At 38.8% G+C, this 21352-nt stretch overlaps 1 protein-coding gene across 1 annotated transcript in view; it reads right to left on the reverse strand.

Moving 5' to 3' along the window:
- Positions 1–21352, reverse strand: part of DNAH11 (dynein axonemal heavy chain 11) — a 307801-nt gene that overhangs the window by 47326 nt on the left and 239123 nt on the right. The window contains exons 66-67 of the mRNA XM_087860989.1: positions 8529–8733; positions 512–676 (exon numbers count right to left, since the gene is read on the reverse strand). Coding sequence (XP_087717115.1) covers positions 512–676; positions 8529–8733 — 370 coding nt within the window. The remainder of the gene's footprint in view (positions 1–511; positions 677–8528; positions 8734–21352) is intronic.

Here is a 21352-nt window from a genome sequence, read left to right on the forward strand (position 1 = left end):
CATTCAGGAAACATCATTGTTTCCCAGGGTGAATAATGTATCTGGGTACAGCAGGAGACTGTCCCTGGCTCAGTCTCCCCCCACTGAAGGCCTGTAAACAAAACGTCAGCTCTAAATATTTCTCTAAAAGGCACAACAGACTGGGAAGCCTGTGGTGGGACCGTAGGGTGTCAGTCGGCCAGAGCTGGATGCTAAGCCTTTTTAGATTTTAGACCACATAAGCCAGCAGGCTCCAATTTTCTTCTGATTTGGGCACTCAGAAAAAATAATAGCCTGACAGAGTCTCATGTGACTGAATGGATCTTTGCTGAATTAGGACAACCACAGGTTCCACCACGTCCGTCTCCATGCAGAGCCCTACACATTTTTAAGGGTAGTTTATTAAATGACCTGTAATCCACAACAAGTCAGGGCTCTTAGAGAAGCTGTCAAGTTTGATTACATTTTTATGCCAACCACTTGATTCGAAAGGAGCGCTGTGGCCCTCCGGGTGTCCTTTGCGCCTTCTTACCTTGCGCTCTATCTCTGCTGCGGTTGCTTTTGTCATCTCTAGTCTCTCCACCAGCTCGGTGTCATCTAGAAAGCTCCCCTCTGCTGCAGAAAGGCGCAGAAGGAGGTCGTCCTCCAGATACTTCAGCTCGATCTTAAAGTCATTTTGGTGCTTTGTCAAAACCAACTAACATAAACCAGGAAAAGTGTGAGAAATGGTGGTTCAATGCATGTTTGTAAGCAGTCTCTTTAATCACTGATCGCATGGAATCATATGTAGTAAAACACACTGAAAATTAAAAACATACTCATCATCATCTTTAAAAAGTTTTTTTTAAATAAGTCAGAAAATATGTTAAGAACTGGTTGCAAGCCAGGGTCCAGAGAATGAATATTTGTCATAATCATTTAACATCGGGAACCGACAGGAAGAATCTGTTCTATAGGAAGGAACTTCTGGTTTCTGCTTCATATCTACAGAGTTGGAAGTCATCATTTCCATCCTCACAACAGAAAAAAGCGAATCCTCAACTCTTCTTACATCTGTTAAACAACTGAGGTCATAGGGCCAACTGCTACTCTCAACACCAGAGAGGTGGGTGAATACAGACCGTCACAACTGCTGGCAAACATTCACAGTAGTCACTGGCTAATTGCTGGAGGCAGAGCTTGAGGGTTAAAAACCTCTGGGGGCCCAGTCTTAGGAAGCCCTTCATACTTTTGTGAATTAACGTCTAGGACACTTACTAGGTTCTCACAGCAAAGATCAGGGGGGAAGAAAAAAAAGCTCTTGCATTGGGCAGTGGAAGGGGGAAAACAACCATTTTGAAATATGTCCAGAGGAAAGCAACCATTTAAAATATGCAAGAGCTTTCTGTTCTCTTAACGAATGCTGCCCTCAAGGGAAATTATATTGTCAGAGCCTTACCTGACCTTAAGCAGGGGGATGACTGGGTAACTCAGCCTCCCCTAGATGTCCTTTCTCACATAGGGAAGATAAAAATAAATGATAAACTCTCCTGAAGTTCAAACCCCAGTGACTCAGGCCTATTAGAAAACCCTGAGATTTAATGATAGGACTATAGAAAACCTCCATCCAAAATACCTTACCATCCTACCACATCAACAGACTCCAGTATGATAACACTGGATTACAACAGAGAGTGCAAGGTACTGACTCTATTTAAGAAGGAGCTTCTAAGGAAGTCCAAAGACAAAGAGAGACAAAAACAGGGGTCTGGGAGGAAAGTGAAGCCTATACCACTTACCAGCTCCAGCAAACATGACACGCAGCCTAACTCCTAGCCACATAAGCATAAAACCTAACACTATCTATTTACCTCACTTCAAATTATCTAATAGATCATATCCAGCTTTCAACAAAAAAGTACAAGGCACCCTGAAAGACAACACAGTCTGAAGAGATAAAGCAAAGCTCAGAACAAGACTCAGGAATGGCAGAGGTTTTGAAATTACCAGACTGGGAATTAAAATTAACTATGCTTAGTGTGCTAAGGGGCTCTAATAAAGTGGAAAACATGCAAGACTATATGGACAATTTAGGTAGAGAGACGGAAACTCTAAGAAAGGAAATGCTAGAAAGAAACACTATGAGGGAAATGAAGGATGACTTTGATGGGCTCCTTAGTAGGCTGCACACAATCAAGGGAATCCTCGGTCAACCCGAAGATAAGTCGCCGGAAACCTTTCAAAGTGAAAAGGAAAGAGAAAAGGAATGGGAAAGAAAGGGAAAGAATATCCAATAAATGTGGGAAAATTACAAAAAGTTTAACAGACACATCATGCGAATACCTGAAGGAGAAAAAGGAGAAGAAACATTGGATTTAATAATGCCTAAGAATTTTCCAAAATTAATGACATTCACCAAACCACAGATCCAGGAAGCTCACAGCATACTAAGCAGAGTAAGAAACAAACAAACAAACAACACACCTAAACATATCATATTCAACCTGCGGAAAATCAAATACAAAGAAAAGATCTTGGAAAAAGCTACAAGGAAAAAACAACAACAACAACAACCCACCTCACCCATAGAAGAAAGAGGACAAGAATGACATAGAACTTTTGGGAAACCAAGCAAGCAAGTAAAGAGTAACCATTTAAAATACTGAAGAAACAAACCAACAGTCTAGGATTCTATATCTTACCAAATCACTCCCCAAAAATGAAGTAAAAATAAAGACTCTTTCAGACACACAAAAACTGAAGGATTCTGTCACCAGGAGTTGTGTCTTATAAGAAATGTTAAGATTTTTTGTCACAGAGGAGAAAAAATGATATAGGTCAGAAACTCAGATCTCCATAAAGAAAGGAAGAATGTCAGAGAAAGAATAAACACAGGTAACAATTTCTTACTCTTGACAGAACTGTTCAAAGTAATACAGACAACAATGCATGCAGTGATTATAACTCATGAATGACAATAACGTTATAAGAAACCGGAAGGAGGAAATGAGAAAGCTTTTAAAAGATAACCCACACCCCAGGAAGCAGTATAATAATGTGACTTGAAAGTGGACTTAGGTTACTTGTAAATGTATATAGTAAATGCTGAAGAAACCACTACATGTTTTTAAAAATAAGTATAACGTATATGCTGAGAGAGGACAGGCAACAGAATCCTATGAAATGCTCAGTTAAAACCAGAGAAAGCCTAAAGAAAGAAAAGAAAAAAAAAAGAGTAAGGAAGAGTGCAGTAAATAAAAAAAAAAACGATGACAAACATGGTAGATTTTAATCCAACTGCATCAACAATGATCTCTTTGTGAATTTTCTAAACACATCAGTTAAAAAGATAGACACTGACATAGTGGATACAAAAACAAACAAACAAAAAACAAACAACCCCCCCAAAACAAACAAAAAAAATGACCTGTAATCCACAGGTCAACTGTCTGTTGTCTACAAGACGCAACTGTCTGTTGTCTATGTCTGTTGACATAGTGGATACAAAAACAAACAAAAAACAAACAACCCCCCCAAAACAAACAAAAAAAAAACCAAGATGCAACTGTCTGTTGTCTACAAGAAATCTACTTTCTCAAAGGCAAAGGGATGGAGAAAGATATACCATGTAACACTAAACAAAAGAAAGCTGAAGCAACTATATTAATTTCAGACAAAGCAGAGATGAAAACAAGGAAAGTTATCAGAAGCAAAAAGGCGAATTGCATAATGACAAGGGGGTCAATTCTCTAAGAAAATTTAAGAATCCATAATGAGCATGTCTCTGACAACAGAGTGTCAAAATACATGGGGGCAGAAACGGATAAAACTGGAAGAAGCAGACAAAGGCACAGGGCTGGAGAATTCAAAACTATCTACAGTTAATACATCCAGTGGGCAGACTCAGGACGATACAGTTGAACCAAACAGGACAATCACTGAATGTAACTGACATGTATGGAATACTTTCTCAATGAATAGCAGAGTATGCATTTTTTTCAAGCTCACATAGAATAGTCACAAGATAAACCAAAGTCTGGGCCAGAAAACACACCTGAAAAAGTTAAAAAAAAAAACCCAGAAATACAAAGTATGCTTTCAAATCACAATGAAATTAAAGAAGGAATTGCTAATGGAAAGACAGCTGGAAAAATCCCTAAATATTGGGAGATTAAACAACACACTACTAAGTAACATATCAGTGCAAGAAGAAATCTCAAGAGAAATGATAAATACATTGAAATAAACAAAAATGAAAGTACAACTTAACAAAATGTGTGAGATGTAGCAAAAGCAGTGCTTGGAGGAAAATGTATAGCATTGAACACATGTATTAGAAAAGGAGGAAGATTCTAAAATTAATTATCTAAGCATTCACCCTGAGAAACTAGTGAAAGAAGAGCAATATAAACAAAGAGCAAGGAAATGAAAATAAACAATAAAAATTAGAGCAGAAATCAATAAAATATAAAACAGGAAACCAATGCGGAAAAATCATCAACCAAACATCGTTTCTATACAAAAATCAATACAATGTATAACCCTGTAGTTAGGCCAATCAAGACAAAAAAAAAAAAAAAAGGGAGAAAGCACAAATTACAATGTTAGTAATTTAAGAAGGGCCATCACTATTGATTCTGAGTTAAAGGACAATAAAAGACTATGATGAACAATGGTATGCCCATTAATTTGATAATTTAGATGCAGTAGACCAATTCCTTGAAAGACACATCTACCAAAAACTCATACAAGGAAAACTACATAATCTGAATAGGCCTACGTCTAATTAAAAAATTGAATTGACAATAATCTTCCAAAAAAGAAAGCAACTGGCCCAGATGATTTTGCTGATGAGTTTGCCAAAGGTTTAAAGAAGAAATGCTATCAATTCTCTACAACTTCTTCCAGAAAATAGAAGCAAAGGGACTACTTCCTAATCAATTTTATGAGGTCAGCATTAGCTTAATATCAAAACCAGATAAAGCCATTACAGAAAAATCCCAAAACTATATACCGATATCTTTCATGAGCATAGATATAAAAATCCTCAAAATACGAGCAAATAAAATCAAACACATGTGTGAAAATAATTATATACCATACTAAGTAGGATTTATTCCAAGTATGCAAGTCTGATTCAACATTGACAAGTAATGTAATTCATCTCATCAAAAGGCTGAAGAAAAAGCTTATGATATACCAATAGATGAAGAAAAAACATCTGAAAAATCTAATATTCATTTATGATAAGAACTCTCAGCAAACTAGAAATATAGGAGAACTTCAACTTGATAGAGAACATCTGAAAATGAAACGTCTAGCTAATATCCCACTTAATGGTGAAAAGCTACATGCTTCCCCCCCAAAACTGGAAATACGACACGAATATTTCCTTTCACCACTTCTATTCAACACTGTACTGGAAGTCTTAATGAATGTGGCAAGACAGGAAACATAAATAAAAGGTACACAGAAAGGGAAGGCAGAAATACAGAGTCTTTGTTCACATATGGCATGGTTGTCTTTATAGAAATTCCTGAAGAATCAACAAAAGGACTCCTAACTAATAAGAGATCATAACAAAGCTGCAAGATACAAGGTTAATATACAAAATTCAATTGCTTTTCTATACACTAGCAATGAACAAATGGAATTTGATATTTATAGTACATTTACATTAGCACCAAAAAACTGAAGTGCTTAGGTGTAAATCTAAGAAACTATATTGAAGATTTATACGAAGAATTCTACCACATTCTGATAAAAGCAATCAAAGATCTTAAAATGTAGAAAGAATCCATATTCATGACAGGAAAACTCAGCACTGTTAAGGTATCACATCTTCCTTTCTGTGATTCAACATGCTGCCAATCAAAATTCCAGCACGTTATTTTGCAAATATTGACAACCTGATCCTGGAGTTTACATGGAAAGGCTTAAGATCCAGAATAGCCAACAGTCGGCGTACAGAAGAAGTTGAAAGGTTGACAAAATCCAACTCAAAGCCTGGCTATAAAGCTCCCACAAATAAGAAAGGTACAGTATTCACAAAATAGACGATAGATCCACTTTCACCATAATCAAAAGTTTTTATACTTCAGAAGACACCATCAACAAAGTGAAGGCAACCCACAGAATGGGAGAAAATATTTGTAATATTATATGTCCAATAAGAGTATAACACTCAAAATATGTAAAGAACTCCTACAACACAATAAAAATAACCCAATTTTTAAAATGGGCAAAGGATTTGAAACAGCTGTTTCTCTAAAGACGACATATAAAAGGCCAATAAATATATAAAAAGATGCTTAAACTCATTAGTCTGGAGGGAAAAGAAAATAAAACCATAGTGAGATACCACTTCATACCCACTACTATGGCTATTATCAAAAAGAGAGACAAGTATTGGTGAGGATGTGAAGAAATGGGTCCTTTCTACACAGTTGGTAGAAATGTAAAATGGTGCAGTTGCTTTGAAAACAGTCCGGCAGTTCCTCAAATATTAAACACAGAGTTACTGTATGACCCAGCAATTCTGCTCCTAGCTACATACCGAAGAGAAATGAAAAATATATGTCCATGCAACTTACAGTGAACATCCAGAGAAGCACTGAACGTCACAGCCAAAAAGGAGGAACGACCTGAATGTCCATCAACTGATGAGGGCATAAGTGAAATAAGGTATGTAATATTTCAAAGAGAATATTATTCAGCCCTAAAAAATGAAGAACTGATACATGCTACAATATGGATGCGCCTTAAAAACATTATGCTAAGTGAGAGAAGCCAGGTACAAAGGCCAGATATTTTAAGATTCCATTTATATGATATGTCCAGAACAGGCAAATCTAAAGGGATAGAAAGTAGATTAATGATTGCTAGGAGCTCAGTGGGCCCGGACGCTGGAGAGTAATAGCCAATAAGCATGGATTTTCTTTTAGAGGTGCTTGCTGAAAATGTTGTAAAATTGATACTTTGTGAATGACCTAAAAACACGGAATTATACAACAAAAAGGGTATGTGAATGATATCCCAAACTTATAAAAAAACAGGGAGAAATATTACTATGTTTTAATGAACGACGATGAAAGGACATGTTTTACTAAAGCAGAACAGTATTTTAAATAAATTTTATTTTTATATTGCAAAAAGGAAGGATAACATTAGGAGAAACTGAGGTTGGGTTAGTGATGTAGGGGAGCTCTGTAGTACCTTGCAATTTCTCTGTAAATAAATCTGAAATTACTCCAGAGTAAGTTAACATTTATTTTAAAAGCTTGCTTCAGATAAAAAAAAAAATAGGGGGAGAGAGGCAAAATGTTGCTAATTACTGAAGCTAAATGATGATCGCATGGAAACTTAGAACTATTTAACGTTCCTATGTTTGAAAAATTTCTCTATCAAAAATAAAACCAAATAAATTAACTGAACTGTTAAGCTTCTGGAAAAAAGAAAAACACGTGTACATAAATTACCACAAGACTATTTTCTTATATGGTCATATGGTGTTTCGAATATGGACACGTTCCCTGTCCAACTTGGCAGTGATGTACCGAGCAGCCTGCGGTCCTCTAAACCCTGGCCGTGGACCACTCATTGCTGGCAGCTTGCGATGCCACCGCATGGGAGCGTGGCCGCGAGGAGACCGGAGGGCACCGTGCCCACTCGCACTCCGCCTCCATCCCAGGGCTGTCTCTGCCCCGCTTGTGGACTGGTGGCAGAGGTAAATCCAAGGGAAAGCCATCTCCAGTGGACTCTGAACATGCCTCAGAGTCCCTTGCAGGGCCAGGTAACACAGGCTGCTGGGCCTGCCCCCAGAAGGTCACATTTAGCGGGATCTGGTCTGTGGCCCAAGATTTTGCATTTAAGGTTCCCAGCTGATGGTGATGTGCTAGGAACCACCATCCGAGAACGACTGGTTTAGATCAGGAGTGTTGAACACTTTCCATTAAAGGCGAGATGGTCAGTATTTTTGGTTTTGCAGGCCATACAATCCCTGCGGCAACTCATCCCTGTCAGTGACTTCCTTCTACATTTTCAGGCTTCCTCTGTTGTTTGGGGGGCTTTTCTCGTGTGTGTTTGTATTCAAACCTCATTTTAATTATTTTTTTTTAATCATTGTACTTAAAGTCATACATTTTCCTTTAAATGCTAGCCATCACCAGCTATGAGCCCCTGGAGTTTTCCAGTCTTATTCCTTATTCCAATACTCTTTTTTATTCTTTTGCCTTGGTGGACTCAGACTATTATCACTGAACCTACCAGGACATATTCCTCCTTCTCTGCTTCTGTTTTCCATGACTCCCATGTCTCCTTGCTTGTCCTTGTCACCTCCATCAAACCACACCTAGAGCTAGCCCATCTCCTACGGGGGCACAAGGCTAACGACCCGCTTTCAGAGGAGTGCCCCTGAATTGTTAACTGTTCACATACATGCTCGTTTTTCTCAATTAGATTGTAAACCCCAGGTGGGCAAGAATCCTATCTTATACTCCTGGGTCTAAGCACTCTAACTTGGGCAAAGCAGATACTGAGTAAGGGTTGATGGCAGATTTCATAATTTTTACCTTAAGTTTCTCCAGATCTGGCCTTTCGATACTGACCACCTCTGCCAGGAGCTGGGCTTCTAGACCATCTTCTGTGACCGTGAAATTGAGGAGGGTTGTCTGAGCTTGCAATTCCGGCTTATAGTGAGGATTTGCCAGCTTTGTGTGAAGGATAAGGCGAAAGTTCTTGTTAAATTCACATTCTTTGTCTCCAATCCTGATGTATCTAAAGGAGGCACAGCACAAACATTCAGGAGATTCCCACGAGCCATAAATGGTATTTAGGCAGCATTCCATTTCCTCTATTCTGATGATGTATCTAGGCTGTAAGACCAGGTAATTCAGGATTTTTCAGCTACTCTGTCTCCCTAAAGTACAGAAGAAATAGGAATTATCCACTAAACTTCCATAGGATTGTTTACATGCAAAATGGTGATAACGGGTACTCATCCTGTAATGTCACCATAACAAGAAAATGTAACACTTCATATGAAAGTACAAACATTAGCTTCTATTATACTTCCTATGATTTACCTTCTATTAAGCATTGTTATTTTTTATTTTTTTAAGATTTTATTTATTTATTTGTCAGAAAGAGAGAGCGCAAGCAGGGGGAACGGCAGGCAGAGGGAGAAGCAGGCTTCCTGCTGAGCAAGGAGCCCAATGTGGGACTGGATCCCAGGACCCTGGGATCCTGACCTGAGCCGAAGGCAGACGCTTAACCGACTGAGCCACCCAGTCTCCCCGAAACATTGCTTTTCTGAAAGGATGAGTATGTGTTTGCATATATTTGTGTGTGTATTAAGTGTATATACACTTAAAATTCATATACATGTTAAAAACACACATACACTTTAAATCACCACTTCCGTATTTTTGGTACTGCCTCACAAGCAAAGTTCAAGCAGCCTCCTGTGTGGAATGCATGGCGGTGAGATCTCGACAACCATGCTTCTGTCCTATATCCCTATACCCTCGGTCACAGGGACGAGAAGTGGGCACTTCAAAATACTCTAATCTGAGTGAGTTTTCCTGGGGCTTGGGATCGGAACAAGGAGATGGGAGAGCTGGAAATGGAACGTTTAGGCTCATGCTGACGTCACCCTTTCCTCCTGGTAAGCCACGCAGCAGAGAAAGACATTCCTGATTTCCCCAGAGAAGTCAACCAATATTGAGGGTGAAGAGTCATACAAAGGGAGCAGGTTCTGGACATTAAGGGCTTCCAGGTCCCAGGTTCCTTGAAGCCTGGCTGCCTTTTTAACACAGTTGCTATGACGCCCTGCGGCCTTGTGACACGGGCTTTGCTTGGCTTAACCTGGATGGAGGTGGTTTCTGTACTGCAGGCAAAGCTCTGAGTGAATGCAGCCTGGGGGGGAGGGCCTGATTGTTTTCTACCTCAGATACTGGGTCTGACTTGTAAGGACCTCATCACCCAGGCTCTGTTGCCCTCTGGGTTCTGGAAGGACTTTGGCCAATGAAAGCACTAGCAAGATGAGGCAGTCCAGGAGAGGGAGGTCAAGGCAGATCCTCCCTGCCTCAGGGCCATGGTCTGGTGGAGGCTGTGTCCTGCCATGACCATATTCCAGGTTCGGGACGGGCCCTTCCCACAGCTCCACTCACAGGACCAAGTAACACCTTAGGGCCTAGAGGTGGTAATGGCTTCCTGCTGTTGGAAATCCTTGGTTGCCTGGAGTCTTCTCCTGGGTTCCTTTACACTTCCCTCTGAACGTTCTTTCTGTCAACACTCTGTTAATTCTATTAAAAAAATGTCCAGCCTCCTTTGTGGTCTTTTTTTTTTTTTTTCTTTTTTCTGCCAGGAACCTGCTATGAGGATTCGTTAGAGGGGTTTTTAAATTCATGCAACAGACAAATGACAAATACTGAAATTTTTCAAACTCTTCCATCAAAGAGGTCTGAACTGCACAGGAGGAAAAGTACATGTAAAAAGCCCAGGAGTGAACCTGAGACAAAGCATCTTCTCAGTCTCCTATTTTATATTAAATATAAACTTTTGCATTCTTCCACAGTCAGTGTATAAGGTATTTTAATTGTAGAGGTATCCTAATGATGACAGAATGTTCTCCAAAGGCCATATGATTTTTCAGGTAAATACAGTATTTAAAAAAAAATACGACTTATCTCACTGACTTACAGGCAAAATATGATTCCATTAAATTTATCAAATTTGGAAAATTGGATGAATTCAAAAGAAGAACACTGAATAACAAGTTCAGCATTCATACAACATTCCTTTTTATGAAAAGGTCACAATAGTTGCAACAACTTCTTTTAAACTTGAAGAGAGATGCCCCAAATCCGTGATGTGGCAATATTTTAGGTGGCTGCCGGTGGATGTTTCATAATTTTATCTCGCTCTGAGGAAAGGGCTTCTGAACCACTGGCCATTTTATCTGACTATGAAGAACTTCGTAAAGCAATTGTAGTGTGTAATGATTATTTAAATACTCAGTTTTCTTAAATCGCTAAAGCTTTCATCACAGAATCCCTCTAAATCACTAAAGCTTTAGTCGCTACAGCTAAGAGTCTCAAAAGACAGATGAGACTCATTACCTTTTCATCCAACTCTCAAATTTTGTTTGCATTGTAATGATCTTATATTTGCAACAAAAACTTTTGCAGTTTTTGATCAAGGATCTAAGCCTGAAAAAGATCTGCCAAACTAACACTGTTGGAGACATGCTTTATTAAGTTGAATGGTCAATCCATTCGTGTGACCTAGTTTTGGGTTGTTTTTACTGTGTCAAGGCTTCCTACTCTTTAATATTTTTTTTCTAGAAGGAGAAAGACCAATTTAGGTAGCAACTTTCTTCTAAGCCAGTATGAATTTGTAAATATGCTTCACTTAAAAAATATATATATATATAGGGGCACCTGGGTGGCTCAGTCAGTTAAGCAGCAGACTTTGGCTCAGGCCATGATCTCAGGGTCCTGGGATGGAGCCCCCTCTTCTTGTGTGGGGGTCCCTGCTCAGCAGGGAGTTGGTTTCTCCCTCTCCTTCTGCCCCTCCCTCTGCTCATGCTCGCTCTCTCTCAAATAAATAAAATCTTCTTAAATAATTAAAAAAATAAAAAAAAGTAAAAAAAGAGTATTTACATCATTGTTAAAGGGAAACACTGAGGAAAAAAAAAAAGATGAATGAATCACAGGCCAAACGTTATAAATGAACTAGAGAGCAGCTGTTGGTGTATTCAATGAGCACAGTGGCCCTGAGCCCTTGTTTCACAGGTCATGGAAATGACACCATCTGTTCACATGTTTGCAAATATTTCCAGCTGATATCATGCTCATTAAAATCATCATGTACCTTATTGATAATTTCTTCAGTTCTTTGTTTTTATAGAAAAACATGTTACAACCAAACATTCATTCAAAGAGCAGTGACTGAACACCCACACCACGCCAGGCTGTCGGAGTCTTGTAGGCACGGGGCACATAACGGGCACAGTCTCTGCTCTCACAAACAGTATCACTTAACTCTCTCATAATAGGCATTGTGACTATAAAATCTTACTTACTGATACAGCCATTCTTCTGTTTAGTCCGTTCAATAAACGAAAACATATGAACTGCCTACAACATGACAGTCATAGCAAGATCAAAGATCTGCCTCTATTAAAAGGTAGGCAAAGAATGCAAATAGACATCTCTCCAAAGAATATATACGCATGGCCAATAAGCATCTGAAAAGACGTTCAACACCCTGAGTCATCAAGGAAATGCAAACAAAAGCCCCAGTGAGGTGCCACTTCACACCCACTAGATGGCTGGACTAAAACAAACAAAACCCCACAGACCGTAGGTAACAAGCGTTGACGAAGAGAGAGAGAAATCAGGAACGTAAAATGGTACAACCACTTCAGAAAGCAGTTTGAGTTTCTCACAAAGAAAGATGCCCTCGTCGCCTAAGACCATCCCGTGACCTGCCTCTCCTGGCTGACCCAGCTCTTGACGGCGACATAATCAACCACGCCTTCTTTCGGAGCATCACCAAATTTCTCCCACTACTTGAGCTTCTCTTTCCAAGGGCTTCCAAAATTAATCAAAGGTAGCTCTGGGAAAGATCGTTCCTTGCTAGCACTATCCACTGACTGGCTTTTAGAGGAACTTTCAACAGTGAAAGTTTCATGTAATGACTGTGCCTGGGCTTCTCACACGTAAGCGATACCAAAGCTGATACTCATTTCTATCACCCCAGTGATAAAATCCAAACTTTAACTTCTGGTACGTCTTGCAATCTTGTGATTACTGCTCCATCTTGGTTTGAATTCCTTCCTCCTCAGAGCAGCATCTCAGAAATGCTATGTCTGTCACCACCTTTCACGACTTCAGATTCAATTTTCCTTATTTTGCTTATGAATTTCTACTGGATTTGAGTTCATTCCTCATAAACTTCCTGTTTTAATCGCTAACCTATATCCCCACATGAAAAGAAAATGCAAATATTTTTACCACTTAAAAATGTGCATTTTAATGAAAAACACTGAATGAACCAACTTCACAGTTTTCCTCATTGTTGTCCACGGGGACAGCTCAGTATGGCCGGCTGAGGGACTGAGGTAAGAAGTTTAATTTCGAGGTCTGTATGTGAGGGTGTGTGTGTGGACATGTGAGAATCAGAACAAGCCCCACAAGATGACTAACTTACTTCTGGAAGTCCTAGCTGCTCAAGCCTGAGGGAGAAATCTCTCTAGAGAGGGGGTTGGAGAACTATTTCTATAAAAGGCCAGAGAGAATCAATACTTCAGGTTTTGTGGGCCGCATACATCTTTCCCAAATATTCTTCTTTGCTGACAACCCTTTAAAAACCATTCTTAGCTCACGGGTTGCATCAGGACAGGTTGTTCGCATATTGCCCTCTAGAAAATCACGCGGTTAGTGGTATGGATGTAATCTCCTTGCAAGGAAACAGCAGCTAATCACACTCGATTTCCTAGTACCACCAACCTATAATTTTTCCAATCAGCCACTACACATAACATTGCTCCCCTCCCTCGGCTTTCAACAGAAAAAAGTGTGAGACTGGCCAATATGAAGCATGAGGGTTGAAAAACTTGGCTTCTGGGTGTAGGTGACAAACGCTTTACACTGGTTAAATACTTCACAAATACCTGAGTTAACGCAATGCTCCGTACAAGGTCTCAGAGACGACTCTGTGGCTCCCAATTTCCCTTGCACACCTCCCTTCTACACCTGCATGTACCCTAAGTGTTCACATACCTTAGTTTAAGAGTCAGAGATCTATCTGCTTGAGGGACGGGTTTGATTTTCTCAGTGAAGAGACAGTTAACAGGATGTCTGCCTATAAGTTTGGGTTTTACATTTTGCTTGGAAACCTTATTTCATAGGTTCAAATTTCCCAGGGATAGTAAATTATCCTCAATTGGGGTGTTTATGATCTATGAAAGGCAAAACTGCATAATGACTCAATGGGTTTTATCATTGCTGCTAGGTTAATTTTTGGTTAATCTCCTATCTGGGAAAAGTAAACAGACTGCTAGTACTCTCTCATGATTTGAAGGTTCCAAAAAACAACGGAGTTAACCAGAGGGGTGGGAAAAGCAAACAATCACTTTGTTGTTTCTGTGAAAGACATGAGTCCGGAGGTTATGACCTCTAGAATACAGCAGGCAGTGACTCTTGAACTTGAACTCCAATGAGAAGCAATAGCAGGTGTGAAGAACAACATAAAACTTGCAAGTGTGGCTATTATCTTAAAGCGGTAGTTCTTAACCCATTTTCTGACCCCATGCCCCCTATGAGCAGAACTTACCCCCGACACTATCCCAGTGAGAGTCAAGTGGGGCAGGAATCTCCGAAGCTGGGGTGGCGTTGCTCACAGAGGGTTTTTTCATCTCTCCAAGGGAGTGACCAATTCCTGTCCCTTTTTCTAAATGCCTGGTGTGGAGGTTAGAGGCCGATTATCTGACCCAGATCAGAAATAAAATTATTTTCCCCAGTACAAACACTACGGTTTTACTGGATAGGACATAGGGTGAATCAAAAACATTGTTTCACCTGGCAGACTTGCAGTTTTAGAGCAGGAAGGGCCCCTGGAGATCATTCGACTGATTCCCTTTTATGGACCCAAAGAGTTTATGACTTGTCCAAGGTCACAGAGCTTAGTGGCAGAGCTGGGACTAGAACCTGGGTCTCTAGACTCCTAGTATAAAGTTCATTTCACTGCATCACACTGCAGGTTAACGTGCTCTGTTTGATGGTGACAGCTTGAGACCCCAGCCTCCATCTACCTGTCTGACCGTCAATCACAAGAGGGTACTGAGAGAATATGACTCACTCAGTACAATCTATGGCCACTATCGAAAATAAGATACAGACACAGCCCAGAGAACATGCCCTGCTGATCTTTGCTTCGAATTTCTGTCCCTGTTTATGAAGGAGAAAAGCACTGATTATTGAGGTGTCTAGGTCTAACCAAGGAGCTGAATTTCTGGTAGCTATTTTCATTAAATGAATTTACTTATAAAATCTTAAAAATAAATCATTCAACATACAGAAAAATTTTCTTTCGTCTGGCTTTAAGGGGAAAAAAAAGAGTCTTTTAAATATGCTGAAATGCTTACTAGTTAGTTGAATAAATCATTGTATAAAAGGCCATCATCTACAAATTATTAACTCAGTTTTCCTGTAGGTCAAGTTTACATAAAAATCAGGTACTTTGGGAATTTCAAAATTCTTTCAGAGTTTATTCAAAATCCAGCCGAAAGATGTTTTGGGATGAAAAGAGTCCTAATTTCTTCAATCACAGAAGGTCATTACTACTGTAGAGAACTGACAGACATAAATAACATGGAAATGAATCCCCGGCTCATAGTCACAGCCCTCCTGTGACAGACTTGGGGAAACATGTCTCCAGCTATCAAATCGACCCGACCATCAGAATCTCTGTGAGTTGAGGAGCCATTATGGCAACATAGTCAAGATGAGAATCTCAAGTTGGGGATTATAACCTGGATATCTTGGATCTAACATATCTATGTGGAAACTGAGGACGTATCTTTCAGTTTTGTTGGAACTGTTCTCAAGATTTAGCATAGCTGCTGCTGAAAATGCCATCAGTCCTGGATCATAAAAACCTCAACGACTTTCTCCAGTGATTAGATATTCTGAGTACATGAACAAACACCATCATTACTCTTTATTGCCATCTAAAACAAAACTTGGAAAAGCAGCGTATCCAATTTAGAACAAGGACCCGCGGCAGGAGGACAATGTTTTAAGAAAGATTTGCAAAACCTGTCTCACGATGCCGCGGAGAGAAAAATTTCCTACCATACCGTATTGGCACACTGAAGGTCCTTACTCTAAGAGGATCAGGCAATTCAGAAAGCTCACACGTTCCCTGGACTGGAGGAATTCTCCAGGCATCTCACCAGGGCCTGCTTGTCAAGGTAAAGAGATCGCAGGTGGGTTCTGAGATAAGAAAATAACACAGTCACACTCCTTGGGGAAAAAACACACTCAGGAAAAGAAAAGGAAAAAAACAAACTTTTCAATGGACATCTAAAAGCCTTACTGCATGTCCTGCTGCTTAAAATTAAACACTTCTCGATGAGGCTGGGAGCTCGGTGGCCGTGTTACTTAGCAACCCCAGCAGGGGAGGGGAGCCGCGGAGTTGGTCAAACCCTGCTCCTGGGGAAAGGTCTGGGCTGAAAGCAGCAGAGCTGGCAAGACAGCCCAGGAAAAGGAGGAAAGAAGTCCTGAATAGAAATGAGTTAATTGTCTTGCTGCTTCATATAGTTAATATAACCAACAGGTCCTTCTCAGATAAAAGCAAACTTCAATTAAAAAAACAAAGACTGGTGTTGCAGGGACTCCAGGTACCCTCGCACAGAAAGAAAAAAGGAAGCTAAAAAAGAAAATCCTAGCAGATTACTTCCCTTCTGAGAAACAGAATATGTACACATTTTACATATATTATGTTAAATATGATGACATATATGTATCTTGAGATCTACTTCATATTTAAATATTATAACGTAGCATGAAAAAAATTCTGGTTCCGTTTGCATTTTTTAAAAAAGGAAATTTGCTTTTTTAAAAAAGTAAAGATTCTTTATCAGTGACCTGTTTGGAATTTGCCTTCACATCAAGTCAAAAACCTACAGCCCAAGATGACTAGGAGTGTGTGTACCATCCACAGCATGTTATTTTTTTTTAAAATCTTTTAAAATTTATTTGAGAGAGAGAGAGAGAATAAGCATGAGTGGGAGAGGGAGAGCAGGCTGAGCAGGGAGCCTGGCAGCGGGGCTTGATCCCAGGACCCCAGGATCGTGACCCGAGCTAAAGGCAAACGCTTAACTGACTGAACCACGCAGGGGCCCCTGAATGTTATTCTTTTATTTTTTCTTTCTTTCTTCTTTTCAAAGCTTTGTTGTCTTTTTTTTTAATTTGAAAAGCCATGTCCTTTAGTGTCATCAATTTTTACAAATATTCAGAAGGGACTTCAAAAATACTAGCTTTCATATATGATTTGTTATTCTTAAAAAAAAAATCTTGACCGAATTTAGGAATAGAAAGGTCTTTTCTGTAACTAAACTTTATGTTGAAATTAGAAATTAGGAGAGACTAGAATGCTGAATTCTACTATATGAGGGTATGAATTGACTTGAAAATAAAGCAGTTCCTATACACAAGGGTTATAATGAGAGAACTACGTACCTCCTGAGTTTATTTAAAAACCAGAAGCCCCCAGCTCAAGACGGCACATTTTATTACAGTGTGGGATTTAATTTAACATAGTTCTCTATCTTAAGTCTGACCCAAGACCTCAACAATTTAAATAGATCTAACATCAACTATAATACAATCACGTAGCTTCAACTCCAAGGGTAACAACATAATACTGAATAAATTGAAAACTTGCTAACTGTAAACAATTCCCCCTGTTAATCTTAGTAGCACTTTTAGGAAACACATTCATGGTAAATCTCTGTTAAATATCTTTCACTGTATTATTTCTGTAAAATAAATTTATAATTGTATAGTTAATATTTCTGTTAGTTTTAAGTTTCTATGACACGCTACTTAAGGACTAGAATTAAAAGGACAATTACACGAAAAATATAGGGAAAGTATAAAATGTCTTTTTATATATATAAGCATATTTATATGCTCAGAAACAATCTGAAACACATCTGACAGTAAGGTTACTCCAGCTAAGATTAAAGTTAAAAAATTACTTCAATAATATTTGGGGGGATTTGGAAGATTAAAGAGAGAGAATTTTATGAAGATGCTTCACGGATCAGCAACTTCTCTAATATGTAAGCCAGTAAATTTGCTTTGGAAAAAGTACATGTTGATAAATCTTTCCGGATATGTTCTCTGTCGATTGATATGATAAGATGTATTTTAGTTAAAATTAGGATTGTCTGGAGTTTGGTGGATTTAATTATTTGTAATTACCCAGCTGTTGTCAGCCTGTGGCCATTTTATGACAGTGGTATCTACTATGTGGGTCAGGTTCAACTGTATATCTTCTCAAACACAGATTTAATGTGCTATTGACGAAACCATTACTAGAACCAAATTAAAGTCTGGGCTGATGTATTGGTCCATGGGGACCTGTCAGACATGAAAGGAGTAATTAGTATTCATTACTTCATACTCCACAACATTCCAGTTATTAATGAACTTCAACTTTTGGACTATGCTATATCTATCACAAGCATCTTCTCAGACATTCATTATTAGGAAGAATAAACTAATATTGGTTAAAAAAAAAAAGCCCCTAAAACAAACAGAACTAAGATAAACAACAACACTATCAATGCCAGAAAACTCTGTGAGGGATGTGACTTTCAAGAGGATGCAAATGTTATCCCACCTGTGCAGGAGGAATAGGACGCAGCGAGGACACACTGCGTGAACACACCGGCGTTGCAGTCCCTGGGGGTTGTGCCCCCTTCTTTTCACTGTTTTCAATGCTACCTTGTCTTTACAATACAAAGGGAAACATCTGCAGTCACAAAGGTGATGGCATGGACGGAACGACATAGAAATGTAAAGACAGAAGGGAATAGGAAAAAAAAATCAAGTAAAATGTTCATTGTTGACATGAGAATAGGATGTCCATTAGAAAATTTATAACCATGTAGGTCACCTTGGGACGTGATCAAAGTAAAGTCAAAATTTTTCTTCCTTTTCTGATATTGCAAACGGGTATCTCTATTATTAAAGCCCAATTGACCTTTTTCTGTTAGTGTTCTTTTCCAGTGTCTTCTTTTTATTTACTTCATCAGAAGAAAAAGAATTCTTACCTCGACCAATTTAATTTTGCATATCCCTTTCTAGTTTGCATATGTGTGGATTTTGAAAAATTTTCTTTTTTTTTTTTTTTAGAGTTACATGAAGTCACAAGGAAGCATTTGCTTTGTTGAAACAGACATTTTGTCAGGTGGAAATAATACTTTCACTAAAATATCAAACATTATTCCAAAGTACTTTTAAAGCTCTTGTAAACAAAACTAGTATCAAATTGTGGAGTGTCCTCAACTTTTTCCATTAAAAAATAATAGGTGGCAAAAAAAAAAAAAAAAAAGGGAAGTAGAAAAGTTCCTCCTAGGAAGAGGCAGCTAATAGTACTGAATACACTACTTGTCTGTATTCCAGAAATGCAGGGCATGAGTCCTTAACTTGGCTCTCTGAAAGCCTCCGTAGTGGTGAGCATGTGAGTTTGTACTTACACTTCGGAAAACACTCTAGCATCATGTTTCAAAGCTGATTGTGCACACCCTCGACAACCTAACTCTTGTACTCCACGATACAAACTCTGAGGACCTCCTGCTGTGTGCCCCGTGGACGCACATACGCATGTTCAGGGTATTAATATGAAGAACAGCCTGGCTCCTAATAACCGAAATGTCCTTCAATAACAGTATTAAATAAATTGAGGAACAGTTACACCACGGAATACTACGATGATGAAAATGAAACAATTAGAGCTAGAAACAAGAATATGGGTAAGTCTTAGATATGAAACAGAAAATTCGAGTCCCTTTATATACACAATGAGGACACTTTTGTAAAGCTCCAACTCAAACAAAAATAAATGAAAGTACTTTAAGTAAAGTTCTGAAATGATAACAAAGTTTAGAATACTACCTTCGGGAGAGGAGACCCAATGGGGAATGAGAGGAGCAAAAACGTAGCTTCAAGAACATTGGTAATCTTTCGGTTCATAGTGTGAATGGAAGATATACATATAATTTATTATTATGCGTTATAACTTTCACATATTATGTACTATATATGTACTGGCATTAAATAATACAATTTAAATGACCAAAACTCTCTCCTGTTCTTAGGAGTCAACTTAAAACATCAAAAGATATGACTGATTCCTTGGTCACACATCCCATATCCAAAAAACCGATGTCCTCCTTCAGAATCTCTGGCTTAGCGTCTGATTCATGCCCCCAGTCACCCGCATACTGTACTTATCACTGGTTCAAGATTCCAGGGAAATAATGTACTTTGACTACCTATTTGTATTATGTTGTATTTTTTTCACCTCACCGGGTAAGAAAACGTAAACACAGACAAATGGCCTGAGCTTTACCCCAAATCACCAAACTAGAGGTTAGGGGACCAAGATTTGAAACAAATTTCATCTTCCTTCTTCTACCCCAGTGTTAATAACAACCACACGCTAGTGCAAAACCCCAACTTAGAGCCTTGAAGTCTCTCTCGAAAACGCTCACGAGCTAGTTCAAGACCATGGACTGGTCATTGTATTTACTTTCTGTCCCATGCCAAGTCCTATGGAAAAGATGGAAAAATAGATGTTCAAAGAAAGAATAAATTCAAAATCACGTTGGAAAGAGAACAATGAGTGGAAGCAAAAAAAAAAAATGAGGAATGAAAGAAACTGATGAAAAATGTCATGGAAAACATTAGCAAAAGTTAACAATAAACACTCCTTGGAAGGCTAATAAACATATCCTTATTAACAATCAAGGAAATATAAAACAAAGCAGCAAGAAGATAAGGATGCTGTTATCTGATGTTCCTATTGGCTCTCGCTCATGATACCTTATTTCATATGTTCTGTGATTTTTGCCTGCGAACTCATATTCCTTGAAATTATATATTGTACAATCCCTCTGAGGTCTGGGTTTATGTACATAATTACAGACAGGATTTTTGTGTCTGCCCAGTACATTGGGGTGTGACCAATCCAGCACTGCTTAAAATAAGTAATTGGTTTGAGGTTTTTAGGTCATCTAAGTAAACATTTGTCTTAACCATTTATAAGAGAGACAGTTTCTGATTAGGAACTCTCAGGGGACATTTTCCCACCTCTTCTCAGTGCCAAGGTACAGAAAGGAAAGCACTCCTTTCTGCAGGGCTGAGTTTGGTTTAATTTTTGACAAATTTACCCTTAAACTGAAGGTATGGCCCCTTGAGGTTCTAGCATTACGCAGTGATCTCTAGGCAGACTTCACACCCTCACCTGCCTTGGTCCAGGCTCTAGGCATCCATCACAACAGAAATCCAGGGTCATCAGGTTTTAGCAGGTGCCCTCGAGAAGAAAACCTTTGGTGTTCCTTGTCTATCCAATTCCTGCTTTTTGGTTGCACTTTGTCAACCAAGTGCCAGGAAGTGTGAATATTTTAACATATTTAGTTGTTTTTCAGCATTCACACATCTAATCTGCCATAATGCCTGAAATAAAAGTCTATGTTTTGATTATTTTTACTTCAGTTAATCATCTTTTTTAAAGATACAGATGTTTCTTATCTATAGAGAACTTGTAATCTAATACAGATATAGGACTGAACAATAAATAAACATATCATAAG

This window comes from Ursus americanus, chromosome 3 (genome assembly GCF_024610735.1).
Source record: "Ursus americanus isolate L20-20 chromosome 3, mUrsAme1.1.p, whole genome shotgun sequence".
Taxonomy (NCBI): Eukaryota; Metazoa; Chordata; class Mammalia; order Carnivora; family Ursidae; genus Ursus; species Ursus americanus.